A 21,456-nucleotide genomic window follows, 5' to 3' on the forward strand; every position below is an offset into this window, starting at 1 on the left:
AATTGAAAGGAGAATAAAAAAGAAGAGTGACGTAAAAGCCAGGACTGTTTCAGTGCGATTCACCCCATCGTGGTAGTTTACTTACCAACCGTAGATCTTAGGAAAGTTAACAAAGTATGGATATCTAACGATGAGGTCTATGTATCCGTGTAAAATATGCAAAGGCAGATTTGTTTCGTGAAAAACAAAAAAAAAAAAATTTAGTGAAAGACAAAAGGAGAACAATCTGGTCTGCTGCTAAAAATTTTATAAAGAAATTTACACACACAGAAAAAATTAAAATAAAATAAAACAGAGAGAAAGAAAATACGAAAAAGAGTAGACCTTTGTGGCTGAATCAAACGCTCAGGTACTCCTGCCCGAAAAAAAAAGAGCTGAGATATTCCTGCCCGAAACTGACCGAATTTGAAATTAAATATATCTTTATTTAAATCAGAAAAATTATTAAAAGACCATGAAACCAACAGAAACTTGCATAATTACAACCCAACCAGGGCTATTTCGCGGACTATCCAGACCCGATCCACAAAATTCGGATCTCTTTCTCCATAACTTCCGAAAACTTTGTAAAACCTAGTGTAATTGTAAACTTGGTGTAACTATACAGAAATTAATTCCTACTAATATTATTGTATGAATATACATTGTATCTAATACAAGTTATTTAAATTGAACTAATGCATACTTTTAGATTATAATGTTTTATTATATTAATTTTTGGACACAGTTGATGTTATTGATATATTTATTGGTTTTTTTTTAAAAACATTAGTTTATAGATATAACTAGAAAAATTACAAAATGTGAAGAGTCGTTTACAGAAATTTATTAAAAGTAGATAAAATTAATTTTCAATTGGCAATGCACGAGCAGTCAAGTGTATATCACAAGCTGCACAATTCCAGAAACAAAGATCGCATTTCCACCGTGATTTTGATCCATTTAGGGAGACTACAAACACTAATTTTATGATTCTGGAGCACCAGCAATCATATGTCACATTAGGATCTATCATTTCAGCCATAGATAGAAACATGACAGGTTTTTCATAATCTCAATGGCCTGTGAGTTCCCAACTATTAATGATTTGAAACATCTGATCAACATGTTGACGAGTAAAAGCATGGTAGTTGTGAACCAATCCTCCATCATCAACACTAAAGGTTAAGTTCATCATACCATATACAAATAGGGCCAACAAGCATCCTCTCTCAGCAGCAAGATATATTTTTTTTCTTACCAACTAAATGGAGGATGAAGAACTCATACATCCCTCTCAAGTATATGGCCTCTGGATTACCCACACGGTAGCAACTAATTCTGAACATTCGAACATCATTGACCTTGTCTAGCCAGTCATTCATGTAAATGAGACTTGCCGATCTGTAGAAGTAATCATATCTTCCAATTTTGTTTAACCCGAAAAAACAATCCGTGCACAACCAAGGTCTTGGATACTGGTCGTTGCTACGTTGTAGAGAATCTTATGAATCATTGAAGGAGGGAGAGAAGCCAAGTTCGTCTAACTTTGATAAAATAAAATGGTTATTGTGTGAGAGAAATCTCGTAAATTATTTGTTACTTGTATAAGTGATAAACCCTTGAAATTTAATGAACCACTCACCCAAATTTAAGCAGAAACGTGTCCATTTATAGGTGATTTGATAGACTCATCGACTGTCGCATCTCTTGGATTTAACTTATTAAGATATATAACTATGTATAAGTAAGTAAAATTAAGTGATTTAGATTGTCTAAATTTATGAAACTAAGAAAAACGTAACAATTAAGATTGTATAAATATTTAAAACTATGTAAAATTTAACGAAATTTATATAGTCTATTGTTGTATTTTGCAAGAAATGATTAGTATCCAAAACGTAATGTATATATTTAACGACAGCAACCAGCAGTATTGGAGATAATAAATGAAAATGATAATATTTAGTTTGAGAAAAATTATGTAATTAATGATTCAAGCAGTGGCATGTCCATTTAAGGGTAATTTGATTGATTCCCTGAGGAAGCACGACTTCTCTCACACGCCTTCTCACTGCAACAGTCGCATCTCTTGAATTTGGAACTTTGTATAACTTTAATTTATTAAGATTTATTACTATGTATAAGTAAGTGAAACTAAGTGAAACTAAGTAATATAGATTGTCTAAAATTTTGAAACTAAGAAAAACGTAACAATTTAGATGCTATAAATATTTGAAACTTTGTAAAACTTAAAGAAACTTAGATATCATATTGTTATATTAAAAAATTTCCATAGTTGGATTCAACATCCATTTTTCATAGTTGTCTTAAGAAGTAAAATTTCTTCTTTTAAAACACTAACTTTATTGTTTGTGTTTATGTTACTTGGTTTGTTATTTATGTTTGTAAAATTTGGTGTAACTTAAAATAATTTTGGTTAAGTACATCATTTTTGTTTGTCAAACTTCGTAAAATTTAGTATTACTTTTTTTCATGTTTGTGTAATTAGGTAAAAAATTTCAAAAATTTTCATTTTCGTACGTCAAACTTTGTATAACTTAATATTTTTTCTGTTTGTACATTTCGGTAAACTTTGTCAGAATTTTCATTTTTCATTTGTCAAATTTCAAAACTTAAAAAACTCATCACTGAACTAGTTTGATAGAATTTATGATCAATTGTACAACCAAAATCTCAGAAATACCATGACAGTAACAATAAGACAACATACAACTATCAATATTTGTCTTCCATTATTGAGTCCTTAATCCACATGGTCATTTGAGAAACCACAAGGAGACATCAATAGTATTGCAAATAAGGGTTTGAATCAGATTTGGAGAACTTCTGGATGATACACCCGCCCCTATAGCTTCAGAATTTTGTCTCTTGATTAATCACTATTTTCTGGAAAAAATCTAAAAATTGCAGATTATGTGAAGAAAGATGAAAAAGAAGAAATGAGATGAGAGAAAATGAGGTGAGAGGATTGAAAAGATGATAGAAATGAGAAAACCCTAAAAATTAAAGCAATTATAGTTGCCAACTTCGTTTTTGGGGTCTGGAAAAAAAGAAATTTTTTGGAGGGAAAATTCTGAAATTTGAGCGGGAAATTTTTTTACAGCATTTTTGGGGCGATGTTTTACCAAGTTTGTAGTTTTACAAAAAGCTTCAAAGTTTTACTTTTCTATTTTTTGCATTTTTTTAGTTTTACTGTACTCAAAAGATTTATATTATAGTTATACCACTTTTATTTAGTTTCCTACAATCAAATTCCATCAAATCATGTTGTGACATAATTAATTTTGTTGCATATATAAATTTTTTGATGTCACAAGGACAACACTAAGATAAAAAGCATAAAAGAACAATGTATTTCCTCTATTATGTAGTACACAACTATGTGATAAAAAAATTAACTATAATTATTGTAAATTTAAATCATAAAATACTAACAAATAATAATCATAATACTTATAAGCAACCAAACAAATTAAAAATTGTTTCTTCAAATTTTTATATTTTATCAGTTTTACTAAGTTTTATTTAGTTTTTTATCGTATTTAACAATCATTTTGAATAATAGATACAACTAATCGTGGTGTGTATTTTCTTCTAGGTTCCCGAATTTAAATATTTACGAGAACAAGTATGCACTTTTTTAATCGAAACAAATTAGAGTTCTTAATATTCGGAGCTCACAGTTCAAAATAGTAATTTCAAAACAGTTATGATGTGATGCTCAATCAACTAAATCTTTTACATGCTCTCCACGTTATCCAAATCAATACCTATATCTATCTCGAATAACAACATCTTCCACTGGCTCAGTCACCTTAAGATGTTGTTATGTTTTTTCAATGGTATCAAAGATTTTATTACCATATAACTCAAATTTTACCTATTTGTATATGGATTTATGGTCATTTTTCTGCATATTTTGTCTACTAGCATACAAACTACCTTTACCTTCGTTTGGATTTCATTCATGACCATCTCCGGTTTTATAATAGTACTTTTAATAATCAAAATGATTAACAACAAGTTAGATGAACTTGCACGGTTTAACCATAAAATGTTACCAAGTTATATAGTTTTACCATTATAGTTATATTAAGTTATACAATTTAGTTAGTATCATTTTACTTAGTTACACAATTTTACTTAGTTGTACATTATGATTTTACCAAGTTGTACAGTTATAAGTATACCAAGTTTTACTACGTTTTCTAATTTTTTATCAAAATAATAATTTGATACATTTTTTTATATTTTTTGTCATACAAAAACAGACTCATATTTATAATTATATCAGTATTTTGAATATTCAAATAGATCGAGACTCATTGTTCTTAATCAATTAATTGTGAATACGAATTTGAAATTAAACCTCTTCAAGAATGAATTAATGGAGAAGATGAATGCCAAATTGAATAGAATTTGAATGGAATAATTAAATCTGGGTTTGAGATTTACAGTGGAGAGAGAAATGAAGAAGATAGAGTAAGAGAGAGAATGATTTTGATTGGTTTAGACACAAAGGATAATTTAGACATTGACCATTGAAAGGAAGAGTATCAAAATACATAAGAGTACGCCAGATCATGTGAGAGTATGCTAGATCACTTTTTGCCTCATTAAGAGTATCTGAGCACTTCACTCTTGTGGCTCTGTCTAATCGTCTCCACTGCAAAAAAAACAAAACAAAAAAAACACGCGATAAAAAGCGGGGAAATTCAGTTCACCGACTAAAGCAAGTCTCCGTTGAAAACCCGATGCAATCTACTCACGGCGACGGCGGCGGTGAAGGAGGAAGTGGAGAGGCGAGTAGAAGTGGGTTATCTAGGATCCGTTCAGCTCCGGCGACTTGGATTGAAACCCTACTCGAGGACGATGAAGAAGAAGACGATTTGAAACCTAACCTCTGTTTGACTGAGCTTCTTACCGGAAACTCGACTCGTGACTCATTTGAGTTCCCGAGCTCCTCCTCCGTTGAGCAGGGATTGTACAGTCACCAAGGCGGTGGCTTTCACCGTCAAAATAGCACTCCGGCGGATTTTCTCAGTGGCTCTGGAGCTGGGAGCGATGGGTATTTCTCAAATTTTGGGATTCCGGCGAATTACGATTACTTGACGCCGAACGTTGACATTGCTGCGGCGAGTAAACGGTCGAGGGAAATTGAAGCTCACTTCTCTTCTCAGATGGTAAGCTTTTTACATGAATAATTTGTTCCTTTTTTCGTTTTCTTTTTTGTTGTCAATTTTTATGAAATTTATGGTCAAAAATGCTGAGTTCAGGTTCTTACTGAGATTAGTACACTCATAGTTTAATCGGTTTTGGAAATGTTTAGTCGTGGAGGGGACAAGAAAGATGTAAAAGAGCAGTCTTGTCTAATTTCGACAACTTGCATTTGTTTGAAACAAAACTCAGCAAGTTGCATTTTTTTTTTCTCTTCTGTGGCTTTTTAGTGAATGGTGTTACGTAAAGCTTCTATTTAGTAGATGGCAAACAAAAAATCAGGCCAGATTAGTCACTACAATAAGTCCCTTGTATCCAATTCATTATTTAAATCCGAAGATCGTCTAATATTTGTGAAATTAGAAATGGTCATATGGATACTTCGCCTTGGATAGTTATCTTTTTTCTTTTGTTCCGTGATTAGAAAGAAGAGCAAATGAGTGGTGGTGTGTCAGGAATGGTGGATATCAACATGGATAAGTTTCTTGAGGACTCGGTTCCTTGTAGGGTTCGTGCTAAACGTGGTTGTGCAACTCATCCTCGTAGCATTGCTGAACGGGTATTTGCTCAGTCATCACTCTGGATCTACCCTTCTTGTTTTCTTGTTATATATTTTCTCTCTATATTTTGTAGGTGAGGAGAACGCGAATTAGTGATCGGATCAGGAAGCTGCAAGAACTTGTTCCTAACATGGATAAGGTAGTTTTCTTTTGCAGCGCATGTTAATTCCTAAAATTTGGTAATAATCACGAAATGGGCCCAAAATTATATATATATATATATATATGCTTAAAGTTTATGGTAAGAGTTAGTGCTCTTACTAAGCTTAGCCGTGAAGGAAAATGGATGTTATGTTAGATTATTCATGATTGTGAAGGCACTAATGGAACTTCAAAATTACGGTCTAGTCCAGAACTATTGTTGTACGCCCTCTTATTAGAGGATTCTCTGTATGATATCTGATTAGTTTCCTCGTTACACAATATGAAGAAAGCAAACGTTTGAGAAAATACTTCCTGAATCGCTGAGAACGATGAAACTCAGATAGATTGCAGATATTCCGAGTTTATGATCTTTTTTTTTTCTTTTTTGCAGCAAACCAACACTGCAGACATGTTAGAAGAAGCTGTGGAGTATGTGAAAGCTCTTCAAAGCAAGATCCAGGTTTATTTTCGTATATATCATATATCCACATAAGTTTAGCAATATGAAAAAACGAGGGAAATGTTTCAAGAAAAAGCTACCGGAGAGAACAATGATTAGTAGTAGCAATTTTTTTTGGAAAAATTTGGACTTGTAGTTTTTTGTTTTGATCATTTTGTGTTAATTTTTTTTATGGATTCAGGAGTTGACAGAGCAGCAGAGGAGGTGCATATGCAAACCTAAGGAAGAACAATAAGGTTTCCTTAGGATTGATATATAAGTATTTTTTTTTAATCTACAAATGGTGATGATCGGTTCGAAAATTCGAAACATGATCCTATATGGAACTAGAAAAAATAGATTATATGATGTATGAATCTAAGCTGTAAAAGTTTTGTACAATAAGGAGAAAAGTTCAAAAAAATGAATATGTACGCATGTTCTTCATATAAGTGGGGGAAGTAAAATTGGTTTGGTGTTTTTATCATCCTCTTTACTAACCCTAAGACTGCTTTCTGTGAAATCTAATCTTATCAAAAATCTCTGTGTCCACCAATGAACAGTAATGCCACAAAGAGTACCCTAAATCAATGAACAGTGCCAGAAATTGATGAACAGTACCACCAAAATAAACAATCTCTTTCCACGAATCCGATGAACAAAAACTTCAACATTTATTCTGATTACCATAAAAGATCTGAATTTTCTCTGTATTATTTATCCTTAAGCTTTACAGAGAGAGATTTAGATTACGTATACAGAACCCTAAAACTAATAAGATATATTTACAATCTTAATCCATGTCTTTTGCATAATTTTAATATATCCCAATAACTAGACCATATATTAAATTGTATTTGTATGTGGGGTGAGGAAAAACAGAAATTAAGGGTTCTCCGGTGAATAAGATAGCGACGTCCAAACATGCAGCTTAAAATTTCTAGAAAACCTCGGTCAGACACAGGGCTGCGGTTTTGTACCTGAACTGGATAACAGCTAGATCGTGTTCTTTGTGTTTCTGTAACTCTGTCCATAATCTTCTCTTGTTTCATTTCGCGAACCTCAAATTCTAGTTTGATCATAGTTTTAATTGAAATATTCTAGAGATTTCACTACAAATCCCAATCATACAATAACATTTTGGACTTATATAGTAACTGTACAGTACAATTGAGGGTATTGATTAGGATCTCTTATGTTCTAGTTTCACCTCACACATAATTAGTTTACATACATGCGTTGCTTCATTGTTACGCTACACCAAATTCTCTACAACCTAACGTGTCAATATGAAAACTTGATATCAACAATTTAAGACGAGCCCGTCTCTGGCCTAAGGCTAAGGCGTTCAATTGACCCTTCTCCAGACTCTTCGTCCTTGCTTTTTTCTGACTGAAGAGAGGCAGATTGAAAGGAGAAAGAGAAAGAAAGAGAAATGGTCCGTCGATTATACCGGCGTCCATAAGGAAAACCTCTTCTCTGGCTCCCAACACTACCACTCCTATAGCCTTGCCTTGAACTCCTGGCTTGTGGTAACGTCCTCTGGCTCAACTGTCTCCTTACCTCTTCTGGTAACTGAAGTGTAAATCTGTCTAGATTTTCTCCTAATGGGACCAGATAATGCCCGGTTGAATGAGATCTTGGGAATAATATATCCCTTATTTGCCAATTTGATGATCCTGTAGACTTTGATCGTGGTGGTCGGTTTGCCTCATTGTTATTGCTCCTTGTCAATCCATCTAACAAACGCATGTCTGGAGATTCCAATACACTTGTTGTTGTGTTTCCCGATTCAAGATCCATATCTTGATTGGTATGTGGGCGTACAAATGGATATAAAAACCTTTGATCACTTCCCGGTTTGGGAGCCAGGTTGGCGCGGCAGACGGGACAAGTAGAGCGAGAAGAGAGCCAGACATCGATGCAATCAGCATGAAATGCATGGCTACATGGAGGCATTAAACGCAGAGTTTCCTCGTCCTCAAACTCGTTCAAGCAAATGGCACATTCCACGCCGCCTTTGCCTATCTTTTGTCCTTTAACTTGTGAGTAAATAAAGGAAGGGAAGAAATTTATAACATCTTTTTCAAGTCCACGGCTTGTCCTCCTATTCCATCCTACTCCTCCTCCACGACCTGCCTCATCATAATCAGAGCTTGTTCCAGGCGGAGAGGTGCTTGTGTATTTATAGCAGATACAGCAAGCGATCATGCTGAATAAGAGCGTGAATATGAGCATCCCAATGATTACCGCCGGTACTTGATTTGGTCTTATTTGCCGACCATATGGACCGCTGGTTCCAGGCTGCGGCTGACCCGAGACTTGGAGAACAAGCAACAATAGATAGACAGCATGATAACGCTGTAGGATTAAACTCGCTCGGATTGTCATTTTGCGAATGGGTTTTTTTTTTGGCTATGTTGTTACTGTGGATCATCTCTTGTAATCCATGTACAAAGGTAGGAAAAATAGGTCATTATGCTATGAAAATATTATTTAGGGGTGCTCGTCACGTTTGATTGTGACAAGAGTATTATATATTACTCTGTCCTAATGATTGGTTCGGCGTTGTTCATCTGACACTATGACTTTGAAGAAGTCGTAGGTTTCTCCTCTCTTTTCAAAAGCTTATTGGTAAGCAACTTGACCTTTGAACACAAAATCTTTGTTTTGACCTAGTCCAGTCCGATGGTTAATCAATCCCTAACCATTATTTGTGAAGTAATTTGCATAATTGTAATCACCAAATTTAGGGCCCGACTAGTTAAAACGCAGCGGTTGCGGTTGCGAGTGATTGCAGTTTCTAGCGTTATTTAACATTTTGTATGACTGGCACAAAGTTTAAAAATTATTGTGTTTGCGAATATTTGTGATTGATTGATTATTGAATCATATTGAATCAACAGTTTAATAATAAATTACCAATATAAACATGTTATAACATTATCAAAATATAAAACATACTATTGTGATGAAATATAATAATTATTAATATAATATGATTAATAATAATAATTTGTTTATTTATTTAACTATTTTAATTAGTTGAAAGTTATAATTTTAATAATTTGTTTTTTAAGTTTTATACTAAAACTAGATATGAGCCCGTTGCGTTGCAGCGGGTTTTGTTTGATGTTTAATTTAATAAAAAAACATAAAATAATAATTATTTTATTATAATTTTATGAATAATTTGCATATATTTTGTGAGATTTATTTTATAATTAAAAAATTATTTTATGTTTTAATAATTATATATTTTTCTTATATGTACAAACACATATTTATCATATTCACAAGTACTAATGTACGACGACAACCTCATAATTAAAAAAAATTATGTTAGCATCATAAGATATAATAATGATAATAAAAAAAATTGAGTCGTATCAAGAAAATTTAAATAAAATACTCATGTAATATTTTCACATAAATACTATTGTTTTGTAAAACTAATATATGAAAACTTAAACCTAAATATAGTGTGAAATATTTGTAGCTTCTTTTTCATGATTGCTTAACATACAATTATATATTAAAAAAGGAAAGTTAGCTAATTATAAGAAATTAATAAGAATACCTTTCCAATTTTCTTTTGTTTAGGTTTTGAAAAAGGAATATTATTTATTTAATAGTTAGTTTTATTCATTATTTTTATTAAATAATTTATTGTACTTGTTGGATTTTATAATTCGTTTTTGTTTAATATTTGTTTCTTAAAAGATTATATTTATCTTTTATAATTATCTTACTTTAGTATCTTTAAAAACAAAATTATAAAAAAAAACTTTTTAAAAAGATAATTAATTTCAAATATCTTTTTACAATTGTTTTTTGTTTAGACCTAAAAAAATTACTATCAATCTTTTTAACAATATGTAATTGTAAAAAACTATATGATAGTATTTTTTATAAAATCCTAAAAAGAACCATAAAAGACTATTTTGTAATAAAAATTTTCTTTTCTAAATCTCTTTTATATCATAAACAAAAGAGAATTGTATCATTTCTTACACATGTCACAATTGTTTTTAGAAAACAAATTAACAAAGAAATAATTAATTTAAAATAGGTTTTTACAATTATTTTCTTGTTTAGAATTAAAAAAATGAAAATTACTATCAAATATTTTAACAATATATAGTGTAAAATACTAAAATGGTAATGTTTTAATTTTCCTTTTCTTAAAATTCTAAATCCTAAAATATAAATTTTAAAGACTATTTCGTAATTAAAATTTTCATTTTCTTAATCTCTTTTAAATCCTAAAAAGGGGAATTGTATCTTATTTTTAAAACATGTCGCAATAAAAATATTTCAAATTACTATCAAATATTTTAAAACATATATAATGTAAAATACTAAAAATGTTAATTTGAAATTTTTCTTTTCTAAAAATATTAAATCTAAATAGTACTTTAAGACTATTTTTGTAATGAGAATTTTTATTTTTCTTAATCTATTTTAAATCTTAAAAAAGAGAATTGTATCATATTTTACATATATCACAATCTTAAAAATTTATGTCACATGTCGCAATCATGTTAATTATTATCTTTGAAGAATCAAGTTTTATAAAAACAAAAATTATTATCTATAATAATATGTACATATTATTTGTGTTAAATCGAAATTAGTATTAAATAAGTTATTTGATAAACCTTTTTTCTTTAGGATTATTAAAAAGGGAAATTTTCTTAAAATTCCCTGTTAAATAATTTTAGAAATTAAATTTTACTGATAAATTAATTTTAAAATTATTTATTCGAATTCCTTTTCTATTTTCTTAGTATGTATATATTTTAATCTTGAAATATTCTAACACATGTCACAATATTAAAAAGAAAATTAATATTAAATAACCGTTTGTAATTATATTTTTTAAGATTTAAAAAAGGAAAATTAGTATTGAATAATATTTATAATTATTTTTGAAAATACAATATAAAAATTATTATAATTGTTCTAATTTTCTATTTTAACAATTCTAAACAAAAGATTATTTGATAGTAATTTTCTTTTAAAATAATTATAATTATTGTCTAAAAACGAATTTTGAAAAATGTAAATTTAAAAATTTTAATAGTAAAAAGTAACTTAAAAAAATTTCTAATATTACTTTTTAAAAATCTTGAAAAAGGATTTGAAAAATAATTTGTAAAAGATTTAAAAGATATTATTATATAAATTTGTTTTTTTAACTAAGTAGATTTAAGTTTTTTCAAAAAAAAAAATAAGTAGATTTTAGTATCATGTTTATCATCAAATTCTTAAAATAAATATTAAATAAATTTTATTATTCTCTTTCATCAGAATTATTTTAAAAAGGAAAAAAAATTCTATGTATGTTAGGATTTTAAAAAGTAAAAAGAAAAATTAAAAACCTATTTTATTAATTAAGAAAAATAAAATTATTATCACATATCGCTTAAAAGTTTATAATTAACATGATCGTGACACATGACAATCTTATTATATATTTTAAGATTGTGACATGTGCTTCTTTTTTTTTAAATACTGAGGAAAAATTAATTTCATAATAATGTTTTTTTTAAAAGAGTATTTGATGATGAACCTGATACTAAATATTATTTAATTAACAAAAACAAATTGAAAAAACAATAGTGATATGAACTGTAAAATAGTAATTATAAAAATATTTAGGAGTAACTTGAAATAATTCTTTGATATTAATATAATTTTCTTAAACTCTAAACAGAAAATTATTGTAACAGACTATATGATAATAATTTTATTTTTAAAAAATTCTAAATAAGAAAGATTTATAAAATATAATATTTTCCATTTTTAAATCTTACAAAAAAACTTAGAAGCTTATTAAAAGGAAAATTACCTTTTTCAAAATTAATTTTAGATAATAACTATAATTATTTTAAAGGAAAATTACTATCAAATAATTTTTTGCTTAGGATTGTGAAAATGGAAAATTACTATCAAATTATAATAATTTTAAAGGAAAATTACTATCAAATTACTTTTTTTTTTTAAATCCATTTTTATCTTAGTATATATATAATTTTGATCATCATATATTTGAACATATGTATCAATATTAAAAGGAAAATTAATATCAAATAATATTTTGTAATTATTTTTTTTTTAGGATTTAAAAAAGAAAAAAATACTATTAGATAATAGTTATAATTATTTTTTTAAAAAATTGGTTTTGTTATTATCTTAGTATATAACTTTTAATTATGAGGTAGATTCACACATGTCACAATCTTAAATTTATATTTGTCATGTGTCGCGAACATATTAATTACCAAGATTTGAATAAATGAAATTAGCATTAATGAGCCTTTTACATTTTTGGTTTAATAATAATTTTTTTAAAATCGTTTTTAAGTGACAATTTTTTTGGTTATGACCTTTTAAATTAGGATTTGAATACACTACAAGAGAACGTGGCGTTAGCGACCAGCATTAACGACCACAGAAGTGTGGTCGTAATTTTGTATCTACTTTACGACCAACTTACGACTAAAGCACAGTTGGTCGTAAATTGGTAGTAAATTTGCAACTAATATATGCAGTCGTAACTTAGTTGTAATTTTACATCTAATTTACGACTACCTTCCCAGTTAGTCGTAAAACGGTTGTAAATTTACGACTTATTTACAACCAATGATTTACATCCAATTAACGACTGATTTACGAGAGCTGTAGTAGCACTTTCGTAGTTAAGATATCATTACACGTAAATACGTTGTAAAATCGTCACCTACCAAAATCGAAATTTCTCTATAAATATGATCTTCTCCCTCATTCTTAAGATGCACAAAAAAAAACGAAAAGAGCAAAAAAAAAACGAAAAGAGCAAAAAAAAAAAACGAAAAGAGTAAAAAAAATGTCTGGAAATATTTATGAGGTTCGGAGTTGGATGTATGCGCATAAAGATTCAAGCGGAAGAGTAACAGACGAATTTCTCAACAGAGCAGAGATATTCATGTACCAGGCCGGACAGACGCTTCTGAAAAAGGAAACAGGTAAAATGTTATGTCCTTGTCGTAAATTCAACAATACGAAGTTTGCTGCTAGTGATACCGTTTGGAAACATATAGTAAGTAGAGGATTTACTCCACATTACTATATTTGGTTTAACCACGGAGAAGGTGATAGTAGGAATGAAGCTAGTAGTAGTAATCAGGTTGAAAATGTTCGTAATAGAGTTGAACCACATTTGCCTTCTGAAAGTGTCATTCAAGAAGATCATATGGTAGATCATGATAGAATGCATGATATGGTTACCGATGCATTTCGTGAAACTACATCAGTAATAAAGGAGGTCGAAAATGTAGAGGGGCCTAACTTGGATGCAAAAAGATTTTATGAAATGCTAGCAGCAGCTAATGAGTCAATTTATGAAGGTTGTAGAGAAGGTCTTTCTAAATTATCATTGGCAGCTAGGATGATGAATATCAAAACTGGTCATAACTTACCTGAAGTTTGTATGGATGCATGGGCTGAGTTGTTTAAAGAGTATTTGCCTGAAGAGAATTTGTGTGCTGAATCTTATTATGAGATTCAGAAACGTGTTCATAGTCTTGGTTTACCTTCGGAGATGATTGATGTGTGTATAGACAACTGTATGATATACTAGGGAAAATACGCAGAATTGTTAGAGTGTAAATTTTGCAAGAAGCCACGATATAAACCGCAAGGACATGGACAGAATAGGGTGTCGTACCAGCGGATGTGGTACTTACCTATTAAGGATAGACTGAAGAGATTATATCAATCTGCGAAGACGGCAACATCGATGAGATGGCATGCAGAACATGATCAGAAGGAAGGAGAGATCAATCATCCCTCTGATGCAAAAGCGTGGAAGCACTTGAATTCGGTGTACCCTGATTTTGCAAGCAACCCCCGCAACGTTTATTTTGGGCTCTGCACAGATGGCTTTAGTCCATTTGGAATGTCTGGAAGACAATACTCGCTTTGGCCAGTCTTCTTGACGCCATACAACCTTCCACCAGAGATGTGAATGGAAAAAGAATTGCTTTTCATGAGTATATTGATACCTGGGCCAAAACATCCTAAGAGGTCCCTTGATGTTTTTCTACAACCTTTGATAGAAGAATTGAAGGAATTGTGGTCAACAGGCGTGCAAACATATGATTGTTCAACGAAAACAAACTTTACAATGCGAGCAGTTCTATTGTGGACTATTAGTGACTTTCCTGCATATGGGATGTTGTCGGGTTGGACGACGCATGGAAGACTATCTTGTCCATATTGTATGGGAAGCACAGACGCATTTCAGTTGAAGAATGGTAGGAAGACGTCTTGGTTTGATTGCCATCGGAGGTTTCTTCCCATTAACCATCCATACCGAAGGAACAAGAAATTGTTTCGGTCAAAAAGGATTGTACGGGACACTGCTCCACCATATTTATCTGGAGAGGAAATCGAGAAGGATATTGATTACTATGGTGGATGCAGCACAGTCATCAAAGGCGGTAATTGGCATACTCCTGCAGATATGCCTGATGGTTACGGAACTCAGCATAATTGGCACAAGAAGAGTATATTTTGGGAACTTCCATATTTGAAAGATCTACTTCTGCGCCACAATCTTGACGTGATGCATATAGAGAAGAACTTCTTTGACAACATCATCAATACATTGTTGAATGTCCCCGGCAAGACAAAAGATAACAAGAACTCAAGGTTGGATTTGCCTGCATTATGTTCTCGGATTGAGCTGCATATTAGAAACGATGGGAGAATTCCAGTTCCCATTTTCAGATTGTCAGCAGTAGCAAAAGAGGCGTTGTTCAAGTGGGTGGCATCAGATGTGAAGTTTTCTGATGGATATGCTTCAAATCTGTCAAGATGTGTTGATCATCAGGGACAAAAGTTTTCAGGGATGAAGAGTCATGACTGTCATGTTTTTATGCAACGACTTCTACCATTTGCATTTGCGGAGTTGCTTCCAAAACATGTTCACGAAGCACTTGCAGGTAACAAATTATTAAAGTTATTATTTCTTCTTTTTGGAAAGAAACTTATAATTGTAAATTATTTGTAGGCATCAGAGCTTTTTTCAGAGATCTCAGTGCACGCACCTTAACTGTAGATGTCATCAGACAACTTGATGAGAATATCCGGATCTTGATGTGCAATTTGGAGAAAATTTTTCCTCCGTCCTTTTTTGACGTCATGGAACATCTGGTTATCCATCTTCCGTATGAGGGACTACTTCGTGGACCTGTTCATAATGGATGGATGTATCCTTACAAGCGAGCTATAAAATATTTGAAAGGGAAAGCAAAAAATCTGGCAAGGGTGGAAGGTTCAATAGTTGCTGGGAGTTTGAATGAGGAAACATCTCACTTTACGTCCTACTACTTTGGATCACAAGTCCGGACACGGAAAAGGACTACAAGCAGATATGATGATGGCGGTGTTATACCGACATATTTTGGTGAAGATGTTCCAGACATATTCTGTCAGATTGGACGGCTAGGTGAAAAACTAAAAGAAGTTTGGTGGTCGAGTTCAGAAGACGCTCATAGTGCCCACACATATATACTCCTTAACTGCGAGGAGATTGAATTATTTGAAAGGTAATTAAAATTATTTTGCTTCTAAATTTTACCACACGTATATACACTTTAATGATCATTGGTTTTAAAACAACGATTTTGTTGCCCAAGTTGAAGAGGCTATACCAGGAATATCAACCAATGATCTCAACAAAAGGAAAGACCAACACTTTGTGAAATGGCTAAAAACGCAGGTATACATATCACACTATATATAATTAACAAAGTTATATATATATATATTTTTTCAGTGAAGTTGTATATATGTTGATGTTCCAGGTTCAGTATGATGATCAATTTTATCCTCAGTGGTTTCACGAATTGATACAAGGTCCGGTCGGTAAGGTCATCACAGCACCTATGTATTTCACACGAGGATACACTTTTCACACTTACGAATATGGAAGTCGGCGAGCAACAATGAATTATGGAGTTTGTGTAAAAGGTGAAACAGATTTCTATGGAATCATACAAGAGATCATCGAAGTGGAGTTTCCCGGCGTAATAAAGCTTAAATGCGTTCTTTTCAAATGTGACTGGTTTGACCCCACAGTCAACAGAGGTGTTCGGTATAGCAAGTTTGGTGTTGTTGGTGTAGATGCTACACGGAGGTACAACAAATTTGAACCTTACATATTGGCTTCTCAAGCAGACCAAGTTTGCTTTGTTCCATACCCGAGGATCAGACAATCTGGAATATCTTGGTTAGCGCTATAAAAGTTACACCTCGAGGCCGAGTATTGAGTACTGATGAACAACCGTCTTTACAAGAAGATGCCGTGAATGGGGTAGAAGTACCCGAACAAGCGGAAGATGCTATCTTACTTATTGATCCGCATAATCCGGGATATGAAGAACTTCCAGAAGATACAACGGACAAAGCCAACGAAGATGAATTTGAAGAAAATGATGAAGTAGATGATGTTTCTGATGACTTGTGATCAAGTGTCATTATGTTCGAACATTTGTGTTTTACTATTGCTAAACTCTTCGTATTGCATTTCAAATAATATATAATTTATCAATCATTTCAAATAATATATAACTTATCACTCATTTCAAATTTTTTTTATTTTGGGGTATGAAAGTGTATAAAACTTATGATATTTGGGATATGAGGTTTGGGGTTTCGAGTTTAGGGTATAATGCACTATTGGTCGTAAATTGGTTGTTTATTAATGACTAATTTACGACCAATTGTGCATTATACCCTAAACTCGAAACCCCGAACCCGAAACCCCAAACCCCAAACCTCATATCTCAAATATCATAAGTTTTATACACTTTCATACCCAAAATACAATGTTTTATTTTTTAAACAAAATTTCATATATAATTGAGCAAACATTATGATAAGTTATATATTATTTGAAATGCAATACCAAAAGTTTAATTATAGTAAAACACAAATGTTCTAACACAAATATTTAATATCTTGGATTATAGTCAAAATAAAATTAAAATAAATTCTTTACCATATAATACTTTATCATATTATTTTATCATTGGTTTCAAATATTATTCTCTTTTCTTTATAGAAAATATCTTGTTAATATACAATTTGTTATTTGTTACTGATTTTGCAAGGTCAATTGGTTATAGGTTTAGATTATTATTATGATTGAATATTACCTAAGTTTTAATCAAAATTAATTAATTTTTATTATTATTATTATTTATTTTTAATATACATATATTTAATGTTAGGATTATCCAATAGCTTATTTAATAAAAACTTGGCATCTCAGGTTTTTTATACATGTATGTTATTATTTTAGTTCAGTAGAATCTTAGAAATTTTAATTTTTAATGTTGTATAATAAATGCATTAATTTGCTATATCACTAATAGAGAATTTTATTTTGAGTATTTATTTCTAGTTTTAATTTCTTATAACCATTTTCAGGTTAACATAAGACAAATATGTTATACATAATATATTTAGACTACAATATGTTTATGGTTGATATTTTAAATTTATATATCTCATATGGTGAATTCATATTTTTTATTTCCTTTAAGCAATTTTTTTTTCATTTAATTTCAGGTTGCTAATTGTTTTGGATCTTTATTACAGTATTCTTGACACTAGTACAAGAATTATTATATCTAATAATGTTAGTTTGGTCTTTTTGACCTACAACAACATTTTCCAGAACTACAATCGCCAACTAACTGAATGGTCATAGCTGCACAAAAGTTCTCACATGCTTGGTCATTTGGTTTACACGGAATATTGTCGTAGCATTTTTTGTAGTCTTGTTTTATTTCAAAGTCTGTTTAAAATCAAAATGATTAAAATGTTGATAGTTATAAAAAAGATAAATATATGAGTATAAATAAAAGTAAACAGTAAAGTGAAATTAAATACCTGGGTAGCAATGAACATTAGATACTATGAAGAAGATAGTGAAAACAAATGCGATCAATATGTTTTTGGAGATAGCCATTTTGTATGAACTTTTCTTAATCTTTTTAGTGTTCTGTTCTGATTTATATTGTCATATATATAATAACATAAATTTTCATAAAAGGAATATTTCATTGACGAAGAAGGAAAATATCATCAAAATATCCTTGAGCTTAATTTCTTGGATTATAGTCAAAATAATATTAAAATAAATTCTTACTTTATAATATTTCATCATTGGTTTCAAAGGTTATTCTTTTTTAATAGAAAATATCTTGTCAATATATGTTTTGTTATTTGTTACTGATTTTGCAAGTTCTATCGGTTATAGATTATTTCCTTAGTTTAAGTCAAAAAAAAATTATATTATATATTTAATATTATAAATTAAATATTTTAAAAAAATTATATATTTAGTTTTAGACGAATCCAAAAGTTTATTTAATAAAAACTTGGCATATGGGGTTTTTCATAAGCCAAATACATCATGCATAATATATTTAGATTACAATATATATATGGTTGTTTTGTTCTACACAAAAAATATTATTAATTGCTAATATAATATCAACACATATTTCATAATGAATATAAGATTTAAAATATACATTAAAAGTAGGTAAATATTTAATTAGTGACATAAACTACACTTAGATACTATGAAGAAGATAGTGAAAACAAATGCAATTAATATGTTTTGGAGATACCTATTTTTTATGAAATTTCTTAATTTTTAGTGTTCTATTTTATTTATATTGTATATACACACATATATATATATATATAGTAGCATTAATTTGCACAAAATAAATTTTCATTAAAATATCCTTGAGCTTAATATCTTGGATTATAGTAAAAATAAAATTAAAATAAATTCCTTACCGTATAATACTTTATCATATTATTTTATCATTGGTTTCAAATATTATTCTCTTTTCTTATAGAAAATATCTTGTTAATATACAGTTTGTTATTTGTTACTGATTTTGCAAGGTCAATTGGTTATAGGTTTAGATTATTATTATGATTGAATATTACCTAAGTTTTAGTCAAAATTAATTAATTTGTATTATTATTATTATTTATTTTTAATATACATATATTTGATGTTAGGATTATCCAATAGTTTATTTAATAAAAACTTGGCATCTGAGGTTTTTCATACATGTATGTTATTATTTTAGTTCAGTAGAATCTTAGAAATTTTAATTTTTAATGTTGTATAATAAATGCATTAATTTGCAATATCACTAATAGAGAATTTTATTTTGAGTATTTATTTCTAGTTTTAATTTCTTATAACCATTTTCAGGTTAACATAAGACAAATATGTCATACAGAATATATTTAGACTACAATATGTTTATGGTTGATATTTTAAATTTATATATCTCATATGGTGAATTAATATTTTTTATTTCCTTTAAGCAAAGATTTTTTTTTCATGTAATTTCAGGTTGCTAATTGTTTTGGATCTTTATTACAGTATTCTTGACACTAGTACAAAAATTATTATATCTAATAATGTTAGTTTGGCCTTTTTGACCTACAACAACATTTTCCAGAACTACAATCGCCAACTAACTGAATGGTCATAGCTGCACAAAAGTTCTCACATGCTTGGTCATTTGGTTTACACGGAATATTGTCGTAGCATTTTTTGTAGTCTTGTTTTACTTCAAAGTCTGTTTAAAATCAAAATGATTACAATGTTGACAGTTATAAAAAAGATAAATATATGAGTATAAATAAAAGTAAACAGTAAAGTGAAATTAAATACCTGGGTAGCAATGAACATTAGATACTATGAAGAAGATAGTGAAAACAAATGCGATCAATATGTTTTTGGAGATAGCCATTTTGTATGAACTTTTCTTAATTTTTTTAGTGTTCTGTTTTGATTTATATTGTTATATATATAATAACATAAATTTTCATAAAAGGAATATTTCATTGACGAAGAAGGAAAATTTCATCAAAATATCCTTGAGCTTAATTTCTTGGATTATAGTCAAAATAATATTAAAATAAATTCCTTACTTTATAATATTTCATCTTTGGTTTCAAATGTTATTCTCTTTTTTATAGAAAATATCTTGTCAATATATGTTTTGTTATTTGTTACTGATTTTGCAAGTTCTATCGGTTATAGATTATTTCCTTAGTTTAAGTCAAAATTTTAATTTATATTATATATTTAATATTATAAATTTAATATTTAAAAAAAAATATATATTTAGTTTTAGACGAATCCAAAAGTTTATTTAATAAAAACTTGGCATATGGGGTTTTTCATAAGCCAAATACATCATGCATAATATATTTAAATTACAATATGTTTATGGTTGTTTTGTTCTACACAAAAAATATTATTAATTGCTAATATAACATCAACACATATTTCATAATGAATATAATATTTAAAATATACATTAAAAGTAGGTAATAAATACTTAATTAGTGACATAAACTACACTTAGATACTATGAAGAAGATAGTGAAAACAAATGCAATTAATATCTTTTGGAGATACCCATTTTTTATGAAATTTCTTAATTTTTAGTGTTCTATTTTTATTTATATCGTATATACATATATACACACATATATATATAGTAGCATTAATTTGCACAAAATAAAATTTTCATTAAAATATCCGTGAGCTTAATAACTTGGATTATAGTAAAAATAAAATTAAAATAAATTCCTTACCGTATAATACTTTATCATATTATTTTATCATTGGTTTCAAATATTATTCTCTTTTCCTTATAGAAGATATCTTGTTAATATACAGTTTGTTATTTGTTACTGATTTTGCAAGGTCAATTGGTTATAGGTTTAGATTATTATTATGATTGAATATTACCTAAGTTTTAGTCAAAATTAATTAATTTGTATTATTATTATTATTTATTTTTAATATACATATATTTGATGTTAGGATTATCCAATAGTTTATTTAATAAAAACTTGGCATCTGAGGTTTTTCATACATGTATGTTATTATTTTAGTTCAGTAGAATCTTAGAAATTTTAATTTTTAATGTTGTATAATAAATGCATTAATTTGCAATATCACTAATAGAGAATTTTATTTTGAGTATT

General features: G+C 29.3%; 3 protein-coding genes across 3 annotated transcripts; 2 read left to right on the forward strand and 1 right to left on the reverse strand.

Annotated features, from left to right (window-relative positions):
• Positions 1–4,631: 4,631 nt before the first annotated feature.
• LOC108819123 (transcription factor bHLH80) lies at positions 4,632–6,843 on the forward strand. Its single transcript, XM_018592113.2, has 5 exons — positions 4,632–5,186; positions 5,645–5,779; positions 5,854–5,919; positions 6,316–6,384; positions 6,566–6,843. The coding sequence occupies exons 1-5, from the start codon at positions 4,758–4,760 to the stop codon at positions 6,617–6,619; spliced, it is 753 nt and encodes a 250-aa protein (XP_018447615.1). The 5' UTR covers positions 4,632–4,757; the 3' UTR covers positions 6,620–6,843.
• A 136-nt stretch (positions 6,844–6,979) lies between these two features.
• Positions 6,980–8,897, reverse strand: LOC108819124 (RING-H2 finger protein ATL34). Its single transcript, XM_018592114.2, has one exon. It carries the CDS (start codon positions 8,752–8,754, stop codon positions 7,675–7,677), a length of 1,080 nt encoding a protein of 359 aa, XP_018447616.1. The 5' UTR covers positions 8,755–8,897; the 3' UTR covers positions 6,980–7,674.
• Positions 8,898–14,533: 5,636 nt separating this feature from the next.
• On the forward strand, positions 14,534–16,879 carry LOC108820201 (uncharacterized). The gene is made up of 5 exons (XM_018593176.2): positions 14,534–15,353; positions 15,422–15,859; positions 16,050–16,132; positions 16,218–16,549; positions 16,591–16,879. Exons 1-5 carry the CDS (start codon positions 14,534–14,536, stop codon positions 16,877–16,879), a joined length of 1,962 nt encoding a protein of 653 aa, XP_018448678.2.
• Positions 16,880–21,456: the final 4,577 nt, after the last annotated feature.

This window comes from Raphanus sativus, chromosome 8 (assembly GCF_000801105.2).
Source record: "Raphanus sativus cultivar WK10039 chromosome 8, ASM80110v3, whole genome shotgun sequence".
Classification (NCBI taxonomy): Eukaryota; Viridiplantae; Streptophyta; class Magnoliopsida; order Brassicales; family Brassicaceae; genus Raphanus; species Raphanus sativus.

What these genes read in the sequence shown, in the direction of transcription:
- LOC108819123 (XM_018592113.2), top strand. Translation starts at nt 4,758, where the DNA reads ATGCAATCTACTCACGGCGACGGCGGCGGTGAAGGAGGAAGTGGAGAG. An exon ending in CTCGTAGCATTGCTGAACGG is followed by an intron (nt 5,780 to 5,853) that starts GTATTTGCTCAG and finishes TATATTTTGTAG; the next exon opens with GTGAGGAGAACGCGAATTAG. An exon ending in TTGTTCCTAACATGGATAAG is followed by an intron (nt 5,920 to 6,315) that starts GTAGTTTTCTTT and finishes TCTTTTTTGCAG; the next exon opens with CAAACCAACACTGCAGACAT.
- LOC108819124 (XM_018592114.2), bottom strand. Translation starts at nt 8,754, where the DNA reads ATGACAATCCGAGCGAGTTTAATCCTACAGCGTTATCATGCTGTCTAT.
- LOC108820201 (XM_018593176.2), top strand. Translation starts at nt 14,534, where the DNA reads ATGCGAGCAGTTCTATTGTGGACTATTAGTGACTTTCCTGCATATGGG. An exon ending in CTGTCAGATTGGACGGCTAG is followed by an intron (nt 15,860 to 16,049) that starts GTGAAAAACTAA and finishes TTGTTGCCCAAG; the next exon opens with TTGAAGAGGCTATACCAGGA. An exon ending in TGAAATGGCTAAAAACGCAG is followed by an intron (nt 16,133 to 16,217) that starts GTATACATATCA and finishes TTGATGTTCCAG; the next exon opens with GTTCAGTATGATGATCAATT.